The sequence below is a fragment of the Thunnus albacares genome, chromosome 17, assembly GCF_914725855.1.
Source record: "Thunnus albacares chromosome 17, fThuAlb1.1, whole genome shotgun sequence".
NCBI lineage: Eukaryota > Metazoa > Chordata > Actinopteri > Scombriformes > Scombridae > Thunnus > Thunnus albacares.
This window is the reverse complement of record NC_058122.1, coordinates 18,745,131-18,761,542: the sequence shown is the minus strand read 5'-3', so window position 1 is coordinate 18,761,542 and position 16,412 is coordinate 18,745,131. Positions and strand designations below refer to the sequence as shown.

The following is a 16,412-nucleotide window of genomic DNA, read 5'->3' as shown; positions in this document are numbered from 1 at the left end:
ATCCCTTCCCCCTCCCCTCATCCCTCTAAGTCTATCCTTCCTCCTTTTCCACACCTGCTCTTCCACCACTCACCCAATAAACACCCCCCCCCCCCATTCCTCATGCGTGGTAAGTATTCCCTTCATCCCTCATCCCTTCATCCTGCGACCCTCATCCCTTCATCCTGCATCCCACGAACTCGACCCTTACCCCCTCATCCTCACACCCCCCGACCCTCTCCTTTCCCCCTCCATCCCTTCCCCCTCCCCTCATCCCTCTAACTCTATCCTTCCTCCTTTTCCACCCTACTTTTACCCTCACCCTTTCATTTTCATCCTTACCTCCTTCACCCCCTCCCCTTGTTTTTTTTGTTTGTTTGTTTGTTTTTTTCTAACCCAAGCGGTCAAAGCAGATGGCCGCCCACCTAGAGCCAGGTTCTGCTTGAGGTTTCTTCCCGTTAAAGGGGAGTTTTTCCTCACCGCCGTCGCCAAGTGCTTGCTCACGGGGGAATTGTTGGGTCTCCGTTAATTAAAGAGAATGGTCTAGACCTGCTTTACGTTAAAGTGCCACGTGACGACCTCGTCGTCATTCGGTGCTATATTATAGAATTGAATTGAGTTCCCCACCCTTCATCCCTCCAACCCTCACCCCTTCATCCCCCGTGCCTCCCTCCAGACTTTCTATCTTTTCCTCCTATATCACTTCGGCTTCATTCCTCCCATATTATCCATAAAACAGCATCTTTTCGTTCTTCACTTTCTCGCCACAGCCGACATGGCTCACTCAAATCCGTCCATTTTCTTTTCATCCATTCTACCTTCATCTGAATCTCAAGGCATCATGGAGGGTGCGCCCTCACTCTTTCATTGCCGTCAACCGACTATATAAAATGCTTCAACACAACGAATCATCTTCAATACAACCATTCATCATCAATTCAGTGCTCCAGTCAGCTTCTATTCCCTCACCACTAGTTCATGACATCAGCGGGCCACAGAGCTTCCTTCTTCCGACCCACTCCATTCGGTTAACTCCAAAGAGCCATCCACACCATCAGTTTTCCCGTAAACGGTTATCCCACAGTTCGCACTCAGCCCCCACACCCAACCATCTCCCCCTTTTTCCCCCTTTCTTCGACTCCCTTCATGCAGCAGGCTTTGCAGGTCCTGACAGTCTCAAGCCCCATCACAGACTACTAAAGTCTTGACAGCTAAAGCTCATTGCAGGCCACGCACTTCTCTTCTCGCTTCCGACAGCCATCGTACCCATCCAGGTGCATCACGCCTGCCGATACCCACGTATAGTATCCCTCCTTCAGTGGTGCCTATGTTAGGTGCAGTGGCTCTCAGAACCCCACCAAGCACGGCCCATGACACCACTATATCCTAAAGCACTAATTGCCATTAACTCCAAAGAACCATCTCAACCGCCAGACCATCCATTTTTCGTACGTGATTGTCCCATAGTTTCTACCAAGTCCTGACACTCGACTCTTCCAGAGACAACCACATTGCCTGTTCTCGCAACATACAGCTGCACTGACTCAGTGTCTCTCTCTGTTTCCGGGGTTACAGCAGTTTTAGGTGGTTCACCTCCAGTCGGGCACTTCAACTGCCCCCACCCCCCCCACCCTGCTCGATGAACCATGTCAAGTCATCATCGAAGCCCTTCTTTGGGGGCAAGAGAGGTCTTAGTCATCCTCGTTCCCACGCTATATCGTTGCTCACCATTATAAACAAGAAATCCTCAAGGACATCATATCCAGCCTCACTCCACACTTCGGCATGTTATCCAAAGGTCAGTAAGGCCGAACCCAGCCTTAAGCCGAAGCGCTTGCCCCCGACTTCATCATCATCATCATCATCCTGGCCTGCTATGTCAGAATTCCCCGTACAGGCCACCTGCCTCCCTACCCTGACAAAGTTGTAGAATCCATGTATCTACAGACGTTCTACAGCATGCATCGAAGTCTGATATTCCCATTCATTCTTCGGAGACAAGGACGCCACTCCCAGACACCCTCATATTTAACCTTAAGCAAGCAAACCAACCAGCTTGGCTTCTCTTGCCCCACTTTTCTCTTCATGTAAATTCTTATTCGAGCCTTCAGAACAATTCAAACCTACATAAACCAGAGGCTAGCCCACCACGCATATCCACAAGACCTGCTCTCCACCGCCAAACCAGGCGAGTTGCCACATGTTCCTGGTTGCAAACCTGCAAGTTTTGCACAAGTCGGCGATTTCTCCAGAACCATACTCCAGCCACATTCTTGAACACATCTCCGCATGAAGTTCTTTTTGGGGGCTGTATCCAGGCGATGGACTGGAGAGACAGTTCCCCTACTCAGAGTCTCAACCTCTCCCCCCTGTTCCCTCCTACCTCCCTACCTTCGGCAGTCGTCGTCCAGTCGACATACCATACATCCATCATCGTCCCTCAACCCTCCGTTCTATGTTCCTCAACTCTCACACCTCACCCCTTTCCTCTCCCCATCTATTCATCCCTCCATCCCTAATCCTTCATCAGGTTCTCCAACCCATCCATCAACATATCAGCTCTCTTTCATTATCTCAAATTAAACTATTGAAATCTAATGTTCTCGGTGTGGTCTCAGTTAGTGAAAAGTATATAAGGGATGGCTGTGTAAGGTGCTGGGAAGGGTGGTTGGGCTGTTAATGCTGCTGCAGTTTTGTAATGTGAATGTATGGGGTGACGAAGAAATGCCCACACAAGAACTGAAATAAACCTTGCCTGAGCCTCCTCACTCATCCTCCAGTATAGCTGAAATGACATGGACCTATCAGATTGACAGAGTTCAGACACACATGCAGAGATTAATTATTGATTAATTTTCTTCCACTGTTGGTAGATTATTGCATAGAATTTTGTATTACATTTTTCTTCCATCATACTGTATGCACCTGGTTACATTATTAATATATTTTGAGTTCCAAACATCTTATGAATGAATGCATTTTTTGACTTTCATAATCCAGATTAATCAAGATTGTGATAAAAAAAAATTATGAGAAAATATTTTCTAATTGGAATGAAGAATATTTATTTTTCATATTAATAAAGTGATCAAATCAAATTCTTCTTAGGCTCAGGCCTTCCCTGCATTCATGCAACATTCTAATTGGGATGTCAGACGAAAAATAGGTTGCCAAGTTATTCCATGTCTAAATTCTCTGGAAGACATCAAAGCTTGACTTGGCATACTGGAGCAGAATGAGTCATCTCTATTCAGACATTTGGCAACCCTTCATCTGCTAGCCCTGAGGACCTTTTGGTGAAAGTTGCCTGGCTCTTACATCACTTTTGCGTTGCTTGAGTATCCTCCTAAAGGGAATATATGGTGACAGGATAAACACATCAATGTCACATAAGCAGCAAAAAGAAAAAAAACAAAACAAAATAACAACACCAATACATCAAAGTGGATTTCTTTTTCATAGCAGAATCCCAAATCCCATACATCATTAGAACAAAAGGTACAACTCATGGGCCACTTATTTCTGCAAGTAAATCCCATTATCTAATCATGGTTCATTGTTCACAGCCTGTGTGAGGTGACAAGAGACAAAGGCAAAGTTGCACTGGTAAGCAGGTGTTATCGCTCTACATGCACTTAAAGCACCGCATATATCCATTCTTAGATGTATAAAAATATACATTCTGAAGGGATGATTTGGGCGAATAGAGTCAGTATCAGCAGCAAAGAAACTATGAAAAGTGATAGAAAATACTCATATGTTAGTCATTTTAAGTTCTCCCACTATTTGCTGAAATTAATCAGTATATGTCCCAAGAGCCACTTTGAAATGAGTCAAATCAGTTAAGAAGGAAGTTACAACTGTTAACTCACTTCATGATATGGGTTAAATGTTGCTATATTTTTATATATTATATATTATATTTTCTTTGGTGAGCCAAATTCAAATCAAACATGCCATAATGGGCATAAGCCTTCAAGATCTGCCAGGACACTTGTATCATGCTTCTTTAATAACTTCTTTAGTATCAAATGTAGCAACTGGCTGATGTTCATTTGGCATGTGAAACTTATTTTGAGCAATACCTGAAATTTGTTGGCAACTGTTTTCATGTCCATTTAGGGAGATATATAAAAGGTGATTGAACTTTTAATGATAGTACTTCATCTTGAATTTTATTACAGGAGTACAAGATGTGCCAGAATCCAGTAATTGTAGACAACAAACATTTTGGCACATTCACAAAACTAAACTCCATGTATAAATGGACCTTTAAAAATATTAATGTAATGTAACCGCAATTAATGAAGTATTTCGATTTTGAAATTGGCAAGTTTACATTTATAAGATTTAAAAGATCAAATAGTGCACAAATACAGCTATATATTATGGTATAATTTTAGATTATTCTTTCTGTATTACTGGCACATACAGGAACACAGAAGTTTTCATGAGCACAATGAAAGTCTTGGTGAATATAGCATTACCATGGTCAGTATTATTAAGCTTATTATTAAGCTTTATACATAATTTCCCCCCAGACTTAGTATATAGTTTCTATTAAAGGTGAATATAAGCATTTAATTAAGTGTGTTGAAAGCTGTCTTTTATTAGTGTCATTTGGGGGTGAAGTTTCAAAGATCTCGAATACGCAAGTGTCCTGCAACTGAATACCAATGGAATTTGGATGAGTTTCCAAAACCAACCCCCAAAGCTGTCCATGCATTGAAAAAAATATTTTTGATGTTAACTACATGTTTCAACTTTCATGACCTTTAAATCAAGAGCTACATTTATTGGAATGTACACAAACCATATATACACAACAACATTTATAATAGCAAGTTTTTTAACTCACTGAGTTAATCTAGGTGAGAAATTAATGAGCACCTCCTTCTTTCACTCTAAATAAATTTATATTCATGCTTACTTAAGCAGACCCTTGGGTCCTATTTGGTTTACTGAAGTCTTACTTAAGTATGTGTGCATGTCCAACTGTCCTTCTCCTACTCTACAATTTGTCTTTTTTGTCTTTTAAGAGAATGTGTTCATAGTCAACATTTCCTATGAAAGCAAGCATGTTGAAAATAAATTAGAATTACTTTAACTGTGAGGAAGGTATTTGCCTTCAGAATAATTTAAATTGAACTTCTTAGCAAAGTAGTCCATTCTACTATACATTTCCATTATCCTACAAAACAATGGTCAAATTTTACATTTTATTCAGTATTTTAACACCCATATTGGGTGTCACATTCACATTTGTGATGACATCAAATCAATTGGTACAACATCATGCTGCATTATGTAGTTTTCAAATTCTAGTTACAAATTAAAATGGTTACAAGCTGCATAAACATCACTGCCACAAAATAAGCAACAGGATGAGGCCATGACCAAACTGAGTGAGACTACAGCTGATCAAGCACTCCCACCCTCTATAAAAGAGGCAGCCCTGGACTTCTGCATGAACTGGTAGGCACCCAACACAGGTGAGTGTATCGACTATGATCTTGGTTTGAATTCCTATTGATCAGTGGGTAAAGTTTATGTGTTGCTAATTACTAATGCATATTGTCAATGATTCTTTGTCAGAGTTATCTTTGTTTTAAGTGATATTCAGGTGAAATTTCATGTCATATTTAAGTATTCTTGAGCAGATATTATTCCAAAACAATTTACTTGAAATACTCTTAAAACATTTAAGTAGTTTCTTTCTTTTTTTTTTCTTCCAAAAATCGCACAATTAATTCATTTGTGTTGATGTGCAGTACACATCCTGTCTCAACAAATACTCTATACTAAGTGATCATTAAGAGCAGTACTATTTCTCTTCATGATATGGGTTAAATGTTGCTATATTTTTATATATTATATATTATATTTTCTTTGGTGAGCCAAATTCAAATCAAACATGCCATAATGGGCATAAGCCTTCAAGATCTGCCAGGACACTTGTATCATGCTTCTTTAATAACTTCTTTAGTATCAAATGTAGCAACTGGCTGATGTTCATTTGGCATGTGAAACTTATTTTGAGCAATACCTGAAATGAGTTGGCAACTGTTTTCCAAAACCATTTACTTAAAATACTCTTAAAACATTTAAGTGGTTTCTTTCTTTTTTTCTTCCAGAAATCGCACAATTAATTCATTTGTGTTGATGTGCAGTACACATCCTGTCTCAACACATACTCTATACTAAGTGATCATTAAGAGCAGTACTATTTCTCTGGGTGTGGGGGGCAGTTGAGGGGATGGGAGAGAATTGAACTTTAATGATTCAACTGAATTCAGCTAGCACTTATCAGTTAAAACTGAATAAGTTTTGCCACCTTCATGCTCGACTGCTCTCAAACTGACATTCTGCCAGGAAGATTTAAAGTGAGAAAACCAAACTGAAAAAAGTTATTGTACTCACGTTTAATCATCTTTTTTATAGCATCTTGACTCCACCAGATACTCTACCACTCATCATTTTTTGGAACCAGCTGAGGTAAAAGATGTCAAAATCTCCAACATCAGATGGATACAACACCATTACGACATCATGCTGATATTTTAACTCTATTTTTTCAGTCTCCACTAAAGTGCCACCATGAGCACAGACGCGGAGATGGAGTGCTATGGCCCAGCGGCCATCTACCTCCGGAAGCCAGAGAAGGAGAGGATTGAAGCACAAACCGCTCCTTTTGATGCCAAAACCGCCTTCTTTGTGACTGAAAAGGAGGAGATGTATCTCAAGGGTAAACTTGTGAAGAGAGAGGGTGGCAAAGCCACAGTTGAAACAGACTGTGGTAAGGTAGGCAATTCATTATTTTACTTTTCTAACAACATTTTCCCATCTATTTCCATTGAAGGAGGATGCCATTCTTTCCATTAACATTTATTTAAAACTATAACTTAGTAAAACATTTAGTGGTTTTAAATTCACACTGACACAGTTGTTAACAAGAACATCCATCTGATTAACTCTACACATTTTTACTGTATTTTTACTACTACTATCTCTTCAGACACTCACTGTGAAAGAAGATGAAATCTTTCCCAGGAACCCTCCAAAGTTTGATAAAATTGAGGACATGGCCATGATGACCCACCTCAACGAGCCCTGTGTGTTGTATAACCTCAAAGAGCGTTTTGCATCCTGGATGATCTACGTGAGTTTCCACTTTACTAATGTGATGTGCATTTATATCTGCATATCTAAATGTTAACACTATGTTTATTTTCTATTTGTGCTATTACAGACCTACTCTGGGCTGTTTTGCGTTGTTGTGAATCCCTACAAGTGGCTTCCAGTGTATGATGCTGTAGTTGTGGGAGGATACAGAGGCAAGAAGAGGATTGAGGCACCACCTCACATCTTCTCCATCTCTGATAATGCCTATCAGTTCATGCACACAGGTAAGGTCAAAGTTAGCAGTGTTAAATTGTGTAGGAATTAAACTTGAACATGAGTGTATTGAAGGAATTACAAAACTGGAATTCATGTGAAATGTTTGTTTGCATTTCAGATCGTGAGAACCAGTCTATCCTGATTACGTAAGTATAACAGAAACTGTAATGCTAAATCATATAATGACGATAAAGCAGATTCTTGACATGTGTCTCTTATACCCCAGTGGAGAATCCGGTGCAGGAAAGACTGTCAACACCAAGCGTGTCATCCAATACTTTGCAACAATTGCAGCTATTGGAGCCAAGAAGTCTGAGCCAACACCTGGCAAGATGCAGGTAAATTGGTTGTTTAAGGTAAAACTGTTCGTCAGAGGATAGTTAATTTGAATGTTTAGCTTGTGTAACTCAAATCCTCTCTTGCAGGGCTCCCTTGAGGACCAAATTGTTGCAGCCAACCCTCTGCTGGAGTCCTATGGTAATGCCAAGACTGTGAGGAATGACAACTCCTCTCGTTTTGTAAGTAATCCAGGAAACATGTCAAGGTATTTTCTTACTAAATTGCAAAAACTGATGTTATCAATGATCTGGCTCTCTAGGGTAAATTCATCAGAATCCATTTTGGCTCTTCTGGAAAGCTGGCTTCAGCTGATATTGAAACATGTAAGTTTCAACCATGGTATGACTCAAGCCTCATCTGGGCTATAATCTGGTCTTTGATAAAGTAATAGTATTACAATGTAATAGAGTAATCTCACAGTCTCTCCTTAAATTCGTTTTTCTTAGATCTGCTGGAGAAGTCTCGTGTAACCTTCCAGTTGTCTGCTGAGAGGAGCTACCACATCTTCTATCAGCTGATGACTGGCCACCAGCCTGAGCTCCTGGGTATGTTACTATGCAAATTTGAAAATGACATTGAAATAATACCAAAGACAACACTAAACAATAATAGGTATCGTTACTGTGCTCCTCTAGAGGGTCTTCTGATCACCACCAACCCCTATGACTACCCAATGGTCAGTCAGGGTGAAATCACTGTCAAAAGCATCGATGATGTGGAGGAGTTCATTGCAACAGATGTAAAAAAACAAACAAAAAAACAACATTTTAGTTAAATAGATCTTGCATGCTTGAGACAACTGTGGAAAATGTTTCAAACTTTGCTTCATGTACAATGTAGACTGCTATTGACATCTTGGGCTTCACTGCTGAGGAGAAGATGGGCATCTACAAGCTGACTGGTGCTGTGATGCACCATGGCAACATGCAATTCAAGCAAAAGCAGCGTGAGGAGCAGGCTGAACCTGATGGCACTGAGGGTAATTCTGATAGATGTCTTTTAGGAAATCTACCAAGGGTTAGTATGTAACATATTTGTAAACATGTCCCAGTTCACAGATAGCTAAAGGTTTGTTTTTCCATCAGTGGCTGATAAAATCGCCTACCTCCTGGGCCTGAACTCAGCTGATATGCTGAAAGCTCTGTGTTACCCTAGAGTCAAGGTCGGAAATGAGATGGTGACCAAAGGTCAGACTGTCCCACAGGTAAGATAAAGAAAATGTATTGTTTGAAAATAATATATAAAAGGGCAATATTTGCATTTTGACATGAAAATATGATTCTGACAAAATCTCACTCTAAAATGTTTATTTCTAGGTCCACAATTCTGTCATGGCTCTGTGCAAGTCTATCTATGAGAAAATGTTCTTGTGGATGGTCATCCGTATCAATGAGATGCTGGACACAAAGCAGCCAAGACAATACTTCATTGGAGTGTTGGATATCGCTGGATTTGAGATCTTTGATGTGAGTGGCTGAAAAGTGTCTGAGCAATTCAAAGATCAACAATTTTTTGACATGCAATTTAATACATTCATGTAATTGCAGTTCAACAGCTTGGAGCAACTCTGCATCAACTTCACCAATGAGAAACTGCAACAGTTCTTCAACCACCACATGTTTGTCCTGGAGCAAGAGGAGTACAAGAAAGAGGGCATTGTCTGGGAGTTCATTGACTTCGGTATGGACTTGGCTGCCTGCATTGAGCTTATTGAGAAGGTAAGTAGTCAATCGGGTCGAAGTGACTTCTTGATTCATGTGCAAATGATTGCTTCCATGGTGTGATTTTTTTTTTTCCTCAGCCAATGGGCATCTTCTCCATCCTTGAAGAGGAGTGCATGTTCCCCAAGGCCTCTGACACAACTTTCAAGAACAAGCTGCATGATCAGCATCTTGGAAAGACCAAGGCCTTTGAGAAGCCAAAACCTGCAAAGGGCAAGCCTGAGGCTCACTTCTCCCTGGTTCACTATGCTGGTACAGTGGACTACAATATCACTGGCTGGTTGGACAAGAACAAGGACCCCCTGAATGACTCAGTTGTCCAGCTCTATCAGAAGGCCTCAAACAAACTTCTGGCCTTCCTGTATGCAAAACACGGTGGAGCTGATGGTAAGAAATTAGAAACTGTGTGTCTGTTACACTTGGTTCAGGCATAGTATAAAGCTGATGAGTACTCTGTGGTAATATATTCATGCATTTGACTTAATTAAAAAATACCATTTCCACAGAGAAGAAAACTTCCAGTTTAGTGCCATTAATTAAATTTAATATTTTTGTAAACAGAGGCTGCTGGTGGTGGCGGCGGCAAAAAAGGAAAGAAGAAGGGTGGTTCCTTCCAGACTGTGTCTGCTCTTTTCAGGGTATGAATTGTTTCATATTTTTGATACTAATTAAAAACCTCATCTCGAAATATTGTTGACCGCTTATCTCGTGTTGTTGATCCACAGGAGAACTTGGGCAAGCTGATGACCAACTTGAGGAGCACTCACCCTCATTTTGTCCGTTGCCTGATTCCTAATGAATCAAAGACCCCAGGTTAGAAGCACATAGCCCAGCTTTGCACACTAAATGTGACATAGTGATTAAAAGAAATATTTGAAACAGTATGAGTTTGCAACTTTCAGGTCTTATGGAGAACTTCTTGGTCATCCATCAGCTGAGGTGTAATGGTGTGCTGGAAGGCATCAGAATCTGCAGAAAGGGCTTCCCCAGCAGAATCCTCTACGGTGACTTCAAGCAGAGGTGATGCAATTTTTAATATAAGCAAGTCAAGTTCATTTCAGCTGAGTTAAAACAGCCGGCCAAGATGTGGATTCATTGTAAGTAACAACATAATGTTGTCTTGTAGATACAAAGTATTAAATGCCAGCGTCATCCCTGAGGGACAGTTCATTGACAACAAGAAAGCTGCAGAGAAGCTGCTAGGCTCCATTGATGTGGATCACACTCAGTACAAGTTTGGGCACACTAAGGTTAATTTCTATCAACAATTTCAATAGATATGCCATGTACATATGTCCTTTTGCATCAATTTGTGCTGATGACTGAGTTCCTTCAAACAACCACACAGGTGTTCTTCAAAGCTGGTCTGCTGGGTACACTGGAGGAGATGAGAGATGAGAAACTGGCTAATCTGGTGACCATGACTCAGGCTCTCTGCAGAGGATTCCTCATGAGGACTGAGTTTGTTAAGATGATGGAGAGGAGGTATGATTGTCATACAGTACACTGAACTGTTCTGTCCAATGAAATAGATACAGCTGTTTTTGTTAAGTCACGTTGCAGTAAAAATGACACTTTATTTATATCAATTTTCCAGAGAGGCTGTCTTCAGTATTCAGTACAATATCCGTTCATTCATGAATGTGAAAAACTGGCCATGGATGAATCTGTACTTCAAGATCAAGCCTCTTCTAAAGAGCGCTGAGACTGAGAAGGAGCTGATGAACATGAAGGAGAACTATGAGAAGATGAAAACAGACCTGGCCACTGCCCTGGCCAAGAAGAAGGAGCTGGAGGAGAAGATGGTTTCCCTGCTGCAGGAAAAGAATGACCTGCAACTGCAAGTGGCTTCTGTAAGTAGGATACATCCACACTATACTAATTGAACATTGTCACTAACATTTTCAAATATCTAGGTGAAATTTAAAGACGCCACATAATCTTCTGGTCATCTCATGTTCTATGTGCCTTACCAAGCATTTAGATTGACAAATGTTAATGAATATATTAAAAATGTTTATTTATTTTTTTGTATTAATCCTGAAAATATATATATTCAGAGAATAACTGACTTATTGATTTACACTTTATTCAAAATGTACTGTAGGAAGTTGAGAATCTCTCAGATGCTGAGGAAAGGTGTGAAGGTCTGATTAAGAGCAAGATCCAACTCGAGGCCAAACTCAAAGAGACAACTGAGAGACTGGAAGATGAAGAGGAAATCAATGCTGAGCTGACTGGCAAGAAGAGGAAGCTGGAGGATGAATGCTCTGAGCTGAAGAAAGATATTGATGACTTGGAGCTCACCTTGGCTAAAGTGGAGAAGGAGAAACATGCAACTGAAAACAAGGTTGGAATGAATTTAAACCTACATTTATAAAAAATGACAAAGTATATGAAATTACCTTTCAAACGTATAAAGTGATGGAAATAATGCACCTTGCCTGACACTTCCAGGTGAAAAACCTGACAGAGGAGATGGCATCTCAAGATGAGTCTATTGCCAAGTTAACCAAGGAGAAGAAAGCCCTCCAAGAGGCTCACCAGCAAACGCTGGACGATCTCCAGGCAGAGGAAGACAAAGTCAACACTCTGACCAAGGCCAAGACAAAGCTGGAACAGCAAGTGGATGATGTGAGAAAACATTTCTTTTGATAACATGTTTGTATTGTTAGCTTGTGTGTTAGAATTCACATTCCATGATAAAAAATACAAAATATTATTTTATGTCAACATTATAATATTATCTCAAAAGCTTGAGGGATCACTGGAGCAAGAGAAGAAGCTCCGTATGGACCTTGAGAGAGCCAAGAGGAAGCTTGAGGGAGATCTGAAACTGGCCCAGGAATCCATAATGGATCTGGAGAATGACAAGCAGCAATCTGAGGAGAAAATCAAGAAGCGAGTTTTGTTTTTCATCTTTAACCCTTACATTGAACTACTGCCATAATGCAACACAATGATCCTGAGTCAAAACTAAAACTATGACAGCAATAACTGTTTGTTCCTCTTCTAGGAAGGAGTTTGAGACCAGCCAGCTGCTCAGCAAGATTGAAGATGAACAGTCTCTTGGTGCTCAACTTCAGAAGAAGATCAAGGAACTCCAGGTTAGTATTTGACATGAATGTTATACTCTGATGTTGTACTGAAAAACCACTTGTTACAGTATGTTCCACTTAATAAGCCTTCTTGATATTACTATCATCAAACTTAGGCTCGTATTGAGGAGCTGGAAGAAGAAATTGAGGCTGAGCGGGCTGCTCGGGCTAAGGTGGAGAAGCAGAGGGCTGACCTCTCCAGGGAACTTGAGGAGATCAGTGAGAGGCTTGAGGAAGCTGGTGGAGCAACAGCTGCTCAGATTGAGATGAACAAGAAGCGTGAGGCTGAGTTCCAGAAGCTGCGCCGTGACCTTGAAGAGTCAACCCTGCAGCATGAAGCTACCGCAGCAGCTCTCCGCAAGAAACAGGCTGACAGTGTTGCAGAGCTGGGAGAGCAGATTGACAACCTCCAGCGTGTCAAACAGAAGCTTGAGAAGGAGAAGAGCGAGTACAAGATGGAGATTGATGACCTCTCCAGCAACATGGAGGCTATAGCTAAATCCAAAGTGAGTGTTTTGTGTCTGTCATTATGCTTATAAATTTGAACTATAATGGATAGTATGGCAGTAACTTTCAACTTAGATAAATGCTCAGCATTTTCTTTGTTCATGTAAATATGTTTAAATACATAATGTTGTGTTCTTGATAGGGCAACTTGGAAAAAATGTGCAGAACTCTTGAGGACCAGCTGAGTGAGCTGAAGGCCAAAAACGATGAGAATGTGCGCCAGCTGAATGACATAAGTGCACAGAGGGCAAGACTGCAGACAGAGAATGGTGAGTCACTTGTGATAAAAAATAGTAAAAAAAATAAAGGTAATGATCATTTTGATAAATAACACATTTACAATTTATCATTCAGGTGAGTATTCCCGCCAGATTGAGGAGAAAGACGCTCTTGTTTCCCAGCTGACCAGGGGCAAGCAGGCTTATACTCAGCAAATCGAGGAGTTGAAGAGACACATTGAGGAAGAAGTGAAGGTATAACAAGTTTACATGTTACTATACTATGTGCTATTATTAGCTTTAAACAAGGGATGAAATGAGTCCTCCTTTTTAAATGTAGTCAATCACCTGTTACTCTTCACCTACTACTAACCCACCAGATCTCCTAGCTGTTAAGCATAAAAAAAGAAAAAAAGGTCTTGCAACATGTCATCTGATCATGTTAGAAAGCAGAAAAAAGAGCTTGAGAGAGAAATTCAAACTTATGCTTCATTTCCTACCACCATATCTGGCCAGTCACTGTCTGAAGCGGCTGTGAATGTTGGGTTGTGTTATTACCGTATTACCATTTAACTGACCAGGGGATTTGTGGGAATAGGACATATTTCTCTTAATGCAGTGTTACACCTTAGTGGCTTAGTGGCTGTGAATGTTGGGTTGCCTGTTTAGGAATGTTATCACCATATTACCATTTAACTGACCAGGGGATTTGTGGGAATTGGATGTAATCCTCTTCATGGGGTGTTGCTGCTACTCCTCAGCCTTGTCTTTTATGACTTAAGCACATCCCACTAACACACCAGCTTCTCCTTCCTCACCAAGCACCTTCCACCTGAGTTCCTAACATCCCACAAAGTCCCACACACTACACAAAATAGCAAATCTGATGTAAAAGTAAATTATCAAAAACTAAATGACTCAATCAACATGTGCCACCATGACAAATTGTATTTAAACAAGATTGATAGAAATAGATGATATTTCTATATTTAATAGATCAATTAAAATACCTCTTGCCATGTTCATCAGGCAAAGAATGCCCTGGCCCATGGTGTTCAGTCAGCCCGCCATGACTGTGACCTGCTCAGAGAGCAGTTTGAGGAGGAGCAAGAAGCTAAAGCTGAGCTGCAGCGTGGAATGTCCAAGGCTAACAGCGAAGTGGCTCAGTGGAGAACCAAATATGAGACTGATGCTATCCAGCGCACTGAGGAGCTGGAGGAGGCCAAGTAAGTCACTACCTTTTTACAATTTAAATTAGTTTTCAATTGCTTGCTTTTCCAGATAACATCCCACATATTTTGCTATCAATATGCAAGTTAATGTAAAAAAAAAACAAACTTCTTCACTACAGGAAAAAGCTTGCCCAGCGTCTGCAGGATGCTGAGGAGTCCATTGAGGCTGTGAACTCAAAGTGCGCCTCTTTGGAGAAGACCAAGCAGAGGCTACAGGGTGAGGTGGAGGACCTCATGATTGATGTAGAGAGAGCTAATGCTCTGGCTGCCAACCTTGACAAAAAGCAAAGGAACTTTGATAAGGTAAGAGGAAATCAAAACCACACTGATTCAAGTGAAACACAAATCTCTCTTACTAAATTAATCATTGTTATTCATCTATATCATTCTAGGTCCTTGCAGAATGGAAACAGAAATATGAGGAGGGCCAGGCAGAGCTTGAAGGAGCCCAGAAGGAGGCTCGCTCTCTCAGCACTGAACTGTTCAAGATGAAGAACTCTTATGAGGAGGCTCTGGATCAGCTGGAGACCATGAAGAGAGAGAACAAGAATCTGCAGCGTATGTCAATCCCATGATATTTCATATAACTATTATATTGATTGTAAGCGTTCTTCCTTGACTTCTTTAGGTGTGGGCCATGAGGTTTTGTGGTGTTAGAACCTAATTTTCTAGATATAATGTATACAGCATAGTCTATGTTTCTCTAAACTGGATTTTGGCTTTTGGTGTTTTACAGAGGAGATCTCAGACCTGACTGAACAGATTGGTGAAACCGGAAAGAGCATCCATGAGCTGGAGAAAGCCAAGAAGACTGTGGAGACTGAGAAGACTGAAATTCAGTCAGCACTGGAGGAAGCAGAGGTAAAAAACTAAATTACAATATTAGACAACTTATGTGATAAAATACAAAAGCATTTATGTAATGGCAAGTATTCATTTGATTTTTTCTTTAATTTTTCTGAGAAAGACTGGTAACCTTTAGGTACATGTTCAACTTTTTCCTTCAGGGCACACTGGAGCATGAAGAAGCCAAGATTCTCCGTGTTCAGCTTGAGCTTAACCAGATCAAAGGTGAGGTTGACAGGAAGCTTGCAGAAAAGGACGAGGAGATGGAGCAGATCAAGAGGAACAGCCAGAGGGTGATTGACTCCATGCAGAGCACTCTCGATTCTGAGGTCAGGAGCAGGAATGATGCCCTGAGAGTCAAGAAGAAAATGGAAGGAGACCTGAATGAGATGGAGATTCAGCTGAGCCATGCCAACAGGCAGGCTGCTGAGTCCCAGAAACAACTGAGGAATGTCCAGGGACAGCTCAAGGTGAGCTTTGTCTAATCAATGCATAAATAAATGTTGAAGAGCAAAGAAAGTTAACTCTTTTTTCCACATGTTGTCAGGATGCCCAACTGCACCTTGATGATGCTGTCAGAGGACAGGAAGACATGAAGGAGCAGGCTGCCATGGTGGATCGCAGAAATGGCCTGATGGTGGCGGAGATCGAGGAGCTGAGAGCTGCTCTGGAGCAGACAGAGAGAGGACGCAAAGTGGCTGAGCAGGAGTTGGTTGATGCTAGTGAGCGTGTCGGATTGCTTCACTCTCAGGTTTACATTCAATGATTCAAAAGAAAATTTCTTTATACAGAATGAATAGAGTATACATACCAGCTTTGTTATACATAACAAATATTAAATTAACTGTGTCTTTTTTTAATATCCAGAACACCAGTCTTCTGAACACCAAGAAGAAGCTGGAGTCTGACCTTGTACAGGTTCAGAGTGAAGTGGACGACACTGTTCAGGAAGCAAGAAATGCTGAGGAGAAAGCCAAAAAAGCTATCACTGATGTGAGTTTATATTTACGAGTCTTCCTTTTATAAAATTCAAATTCACCTCACCGAATACTTGTTCATGCTTGATGCATATCA

At 40.8% G+C, this 16,412-nt stretch overlaps 1 protein-coding gene across 2 annotated transcripts in view; it reads left to right on the top strand.

Moving 5' to 3' along the window:
• Window positions 1-6,369: 6,369 nt before the first annotated feature.
• Window positions 6,370-16,412, top strand: part of LOC122966648 (myosin heavy chain, fast skeletal muscle-like) — a 254,697-nt gene continuing 244,654 nt past the window's right edge. For both annotated transcript variants that reach the window (XM_044330913.1, XM_044330914.1), the window contains exons 1-35: window positions 6,370-6,474; window positions 6,558-6,780; window positions 6,995-7,138; window positions 7,229-7,385; window positions 7,496-7,523; window positions 7,604-7,715; window positions 7,803-7,895; window positions 7,976-8,039; window positions 8,163-8,261; window positions 8,352-8,455; window positions 8,557-8,695; window positions 8,802-8,920; window positions 9,033-9,182; window positions 9,264-9,434; window positions 9,518-9,824; window positions 9,999-10,075; window positions 10,163-10,250; window positions 10,340-10,457; window positions 10,564-10,687; window positions 10,786-10,922; window positions 11,035-11,290; window positions 11,545-11,787; window positions 11,895-12,071; window positions 12,193-12,338; window positions 12,454-12,544; window positions 12,652-13,041; window positions 13,185-13,311; window positions 13,397-13,515; window positions 14,290-14,486; window positions 14,612-14,795; window positions 14,885-15,050; window positions 15,229-15,353; window positions 15,500-15,808; window positions 15,886-16,089; window positions 16,206-16,331. In XM_044330913.1, the coding sequence (XP_044186848.1) occupies window positions 6,577-6,780; window positions 6,995-7,138; window positions 7,229-7,385; window positions 7,496-7,523; window positions 7,604-7,715; window positions 7,803-7,895; window positions 7,976-8,039; window positions 8,163-8,261; window positions 8,352-8,455; window positions 8,557-8,695; window positions 8,802-8,920; window positions 9,033-9,182; window positions 9,264-9,434; window positions 9,518-9,824; window positions 9,999-10,075; window positions 10,163-10,250; window positions 10,340-10,457; window positions 10,564-10,687; window positions 10,786-10,922; window positions 11,035-11,290; window positions 11,545-11,787; window positions 11,895-12,071; window positions 12,193-12,338; window positions 12,454-12,544; window positions 12,652-13,041; window positions 13,185-13,311; window positions 13,397-13,515; window positions 14,290-14,486; window positions 14,612-14,795; window positions 14,885-15,050; window positions 15,229-15,353; window positions 15,500-15,808; window positions 15,886-16,089; window positions 16,206-16,331 (5,295 nt within the window). In that variant the 5' untranslated portion in view covers window positions 6,370-6,474; window positions 6,558-6,576. The remainder of the gene's footprint in view (window positions 6,475-6,557; window positions 6,781-6,994; window positions 7,139-7,228; window positions 7,386-7,495; window positions 7,524-7,603; window positions 7,716-7,802; window positions 7,896-7,975; window positions 8,040-8,162; window positions 8,262-8,351; window positions 8,456-8,556; window positions 8,696-8,801; window positions 8,921-9,032; window positions 9,183-9,263; window positions 9,435-9,517; window positions 9,825-9,998; window positions 10,076-10,162; window positions 10,251-10,339; window positions 10,458-10,563; window positions 10,688-10,785; window positions 10,923-11,034; window positions 11,291-11,544; window positions 11,788-11,894; window positions 12,072-12,192; window positions 12,339-12,453; window positions 12,545-12,651; window positions 13,042-13,184; window positions 13,312-13,396; window positions 13,516-14,289; window positions 14,487-14,611; window positions 14,796-14,884; window positions 15,051-15,228; window positions 15,354-15,499; window positions 15,809-15,885; window positions 16,090-16,205; window positions 16,332-16,412) is intronic.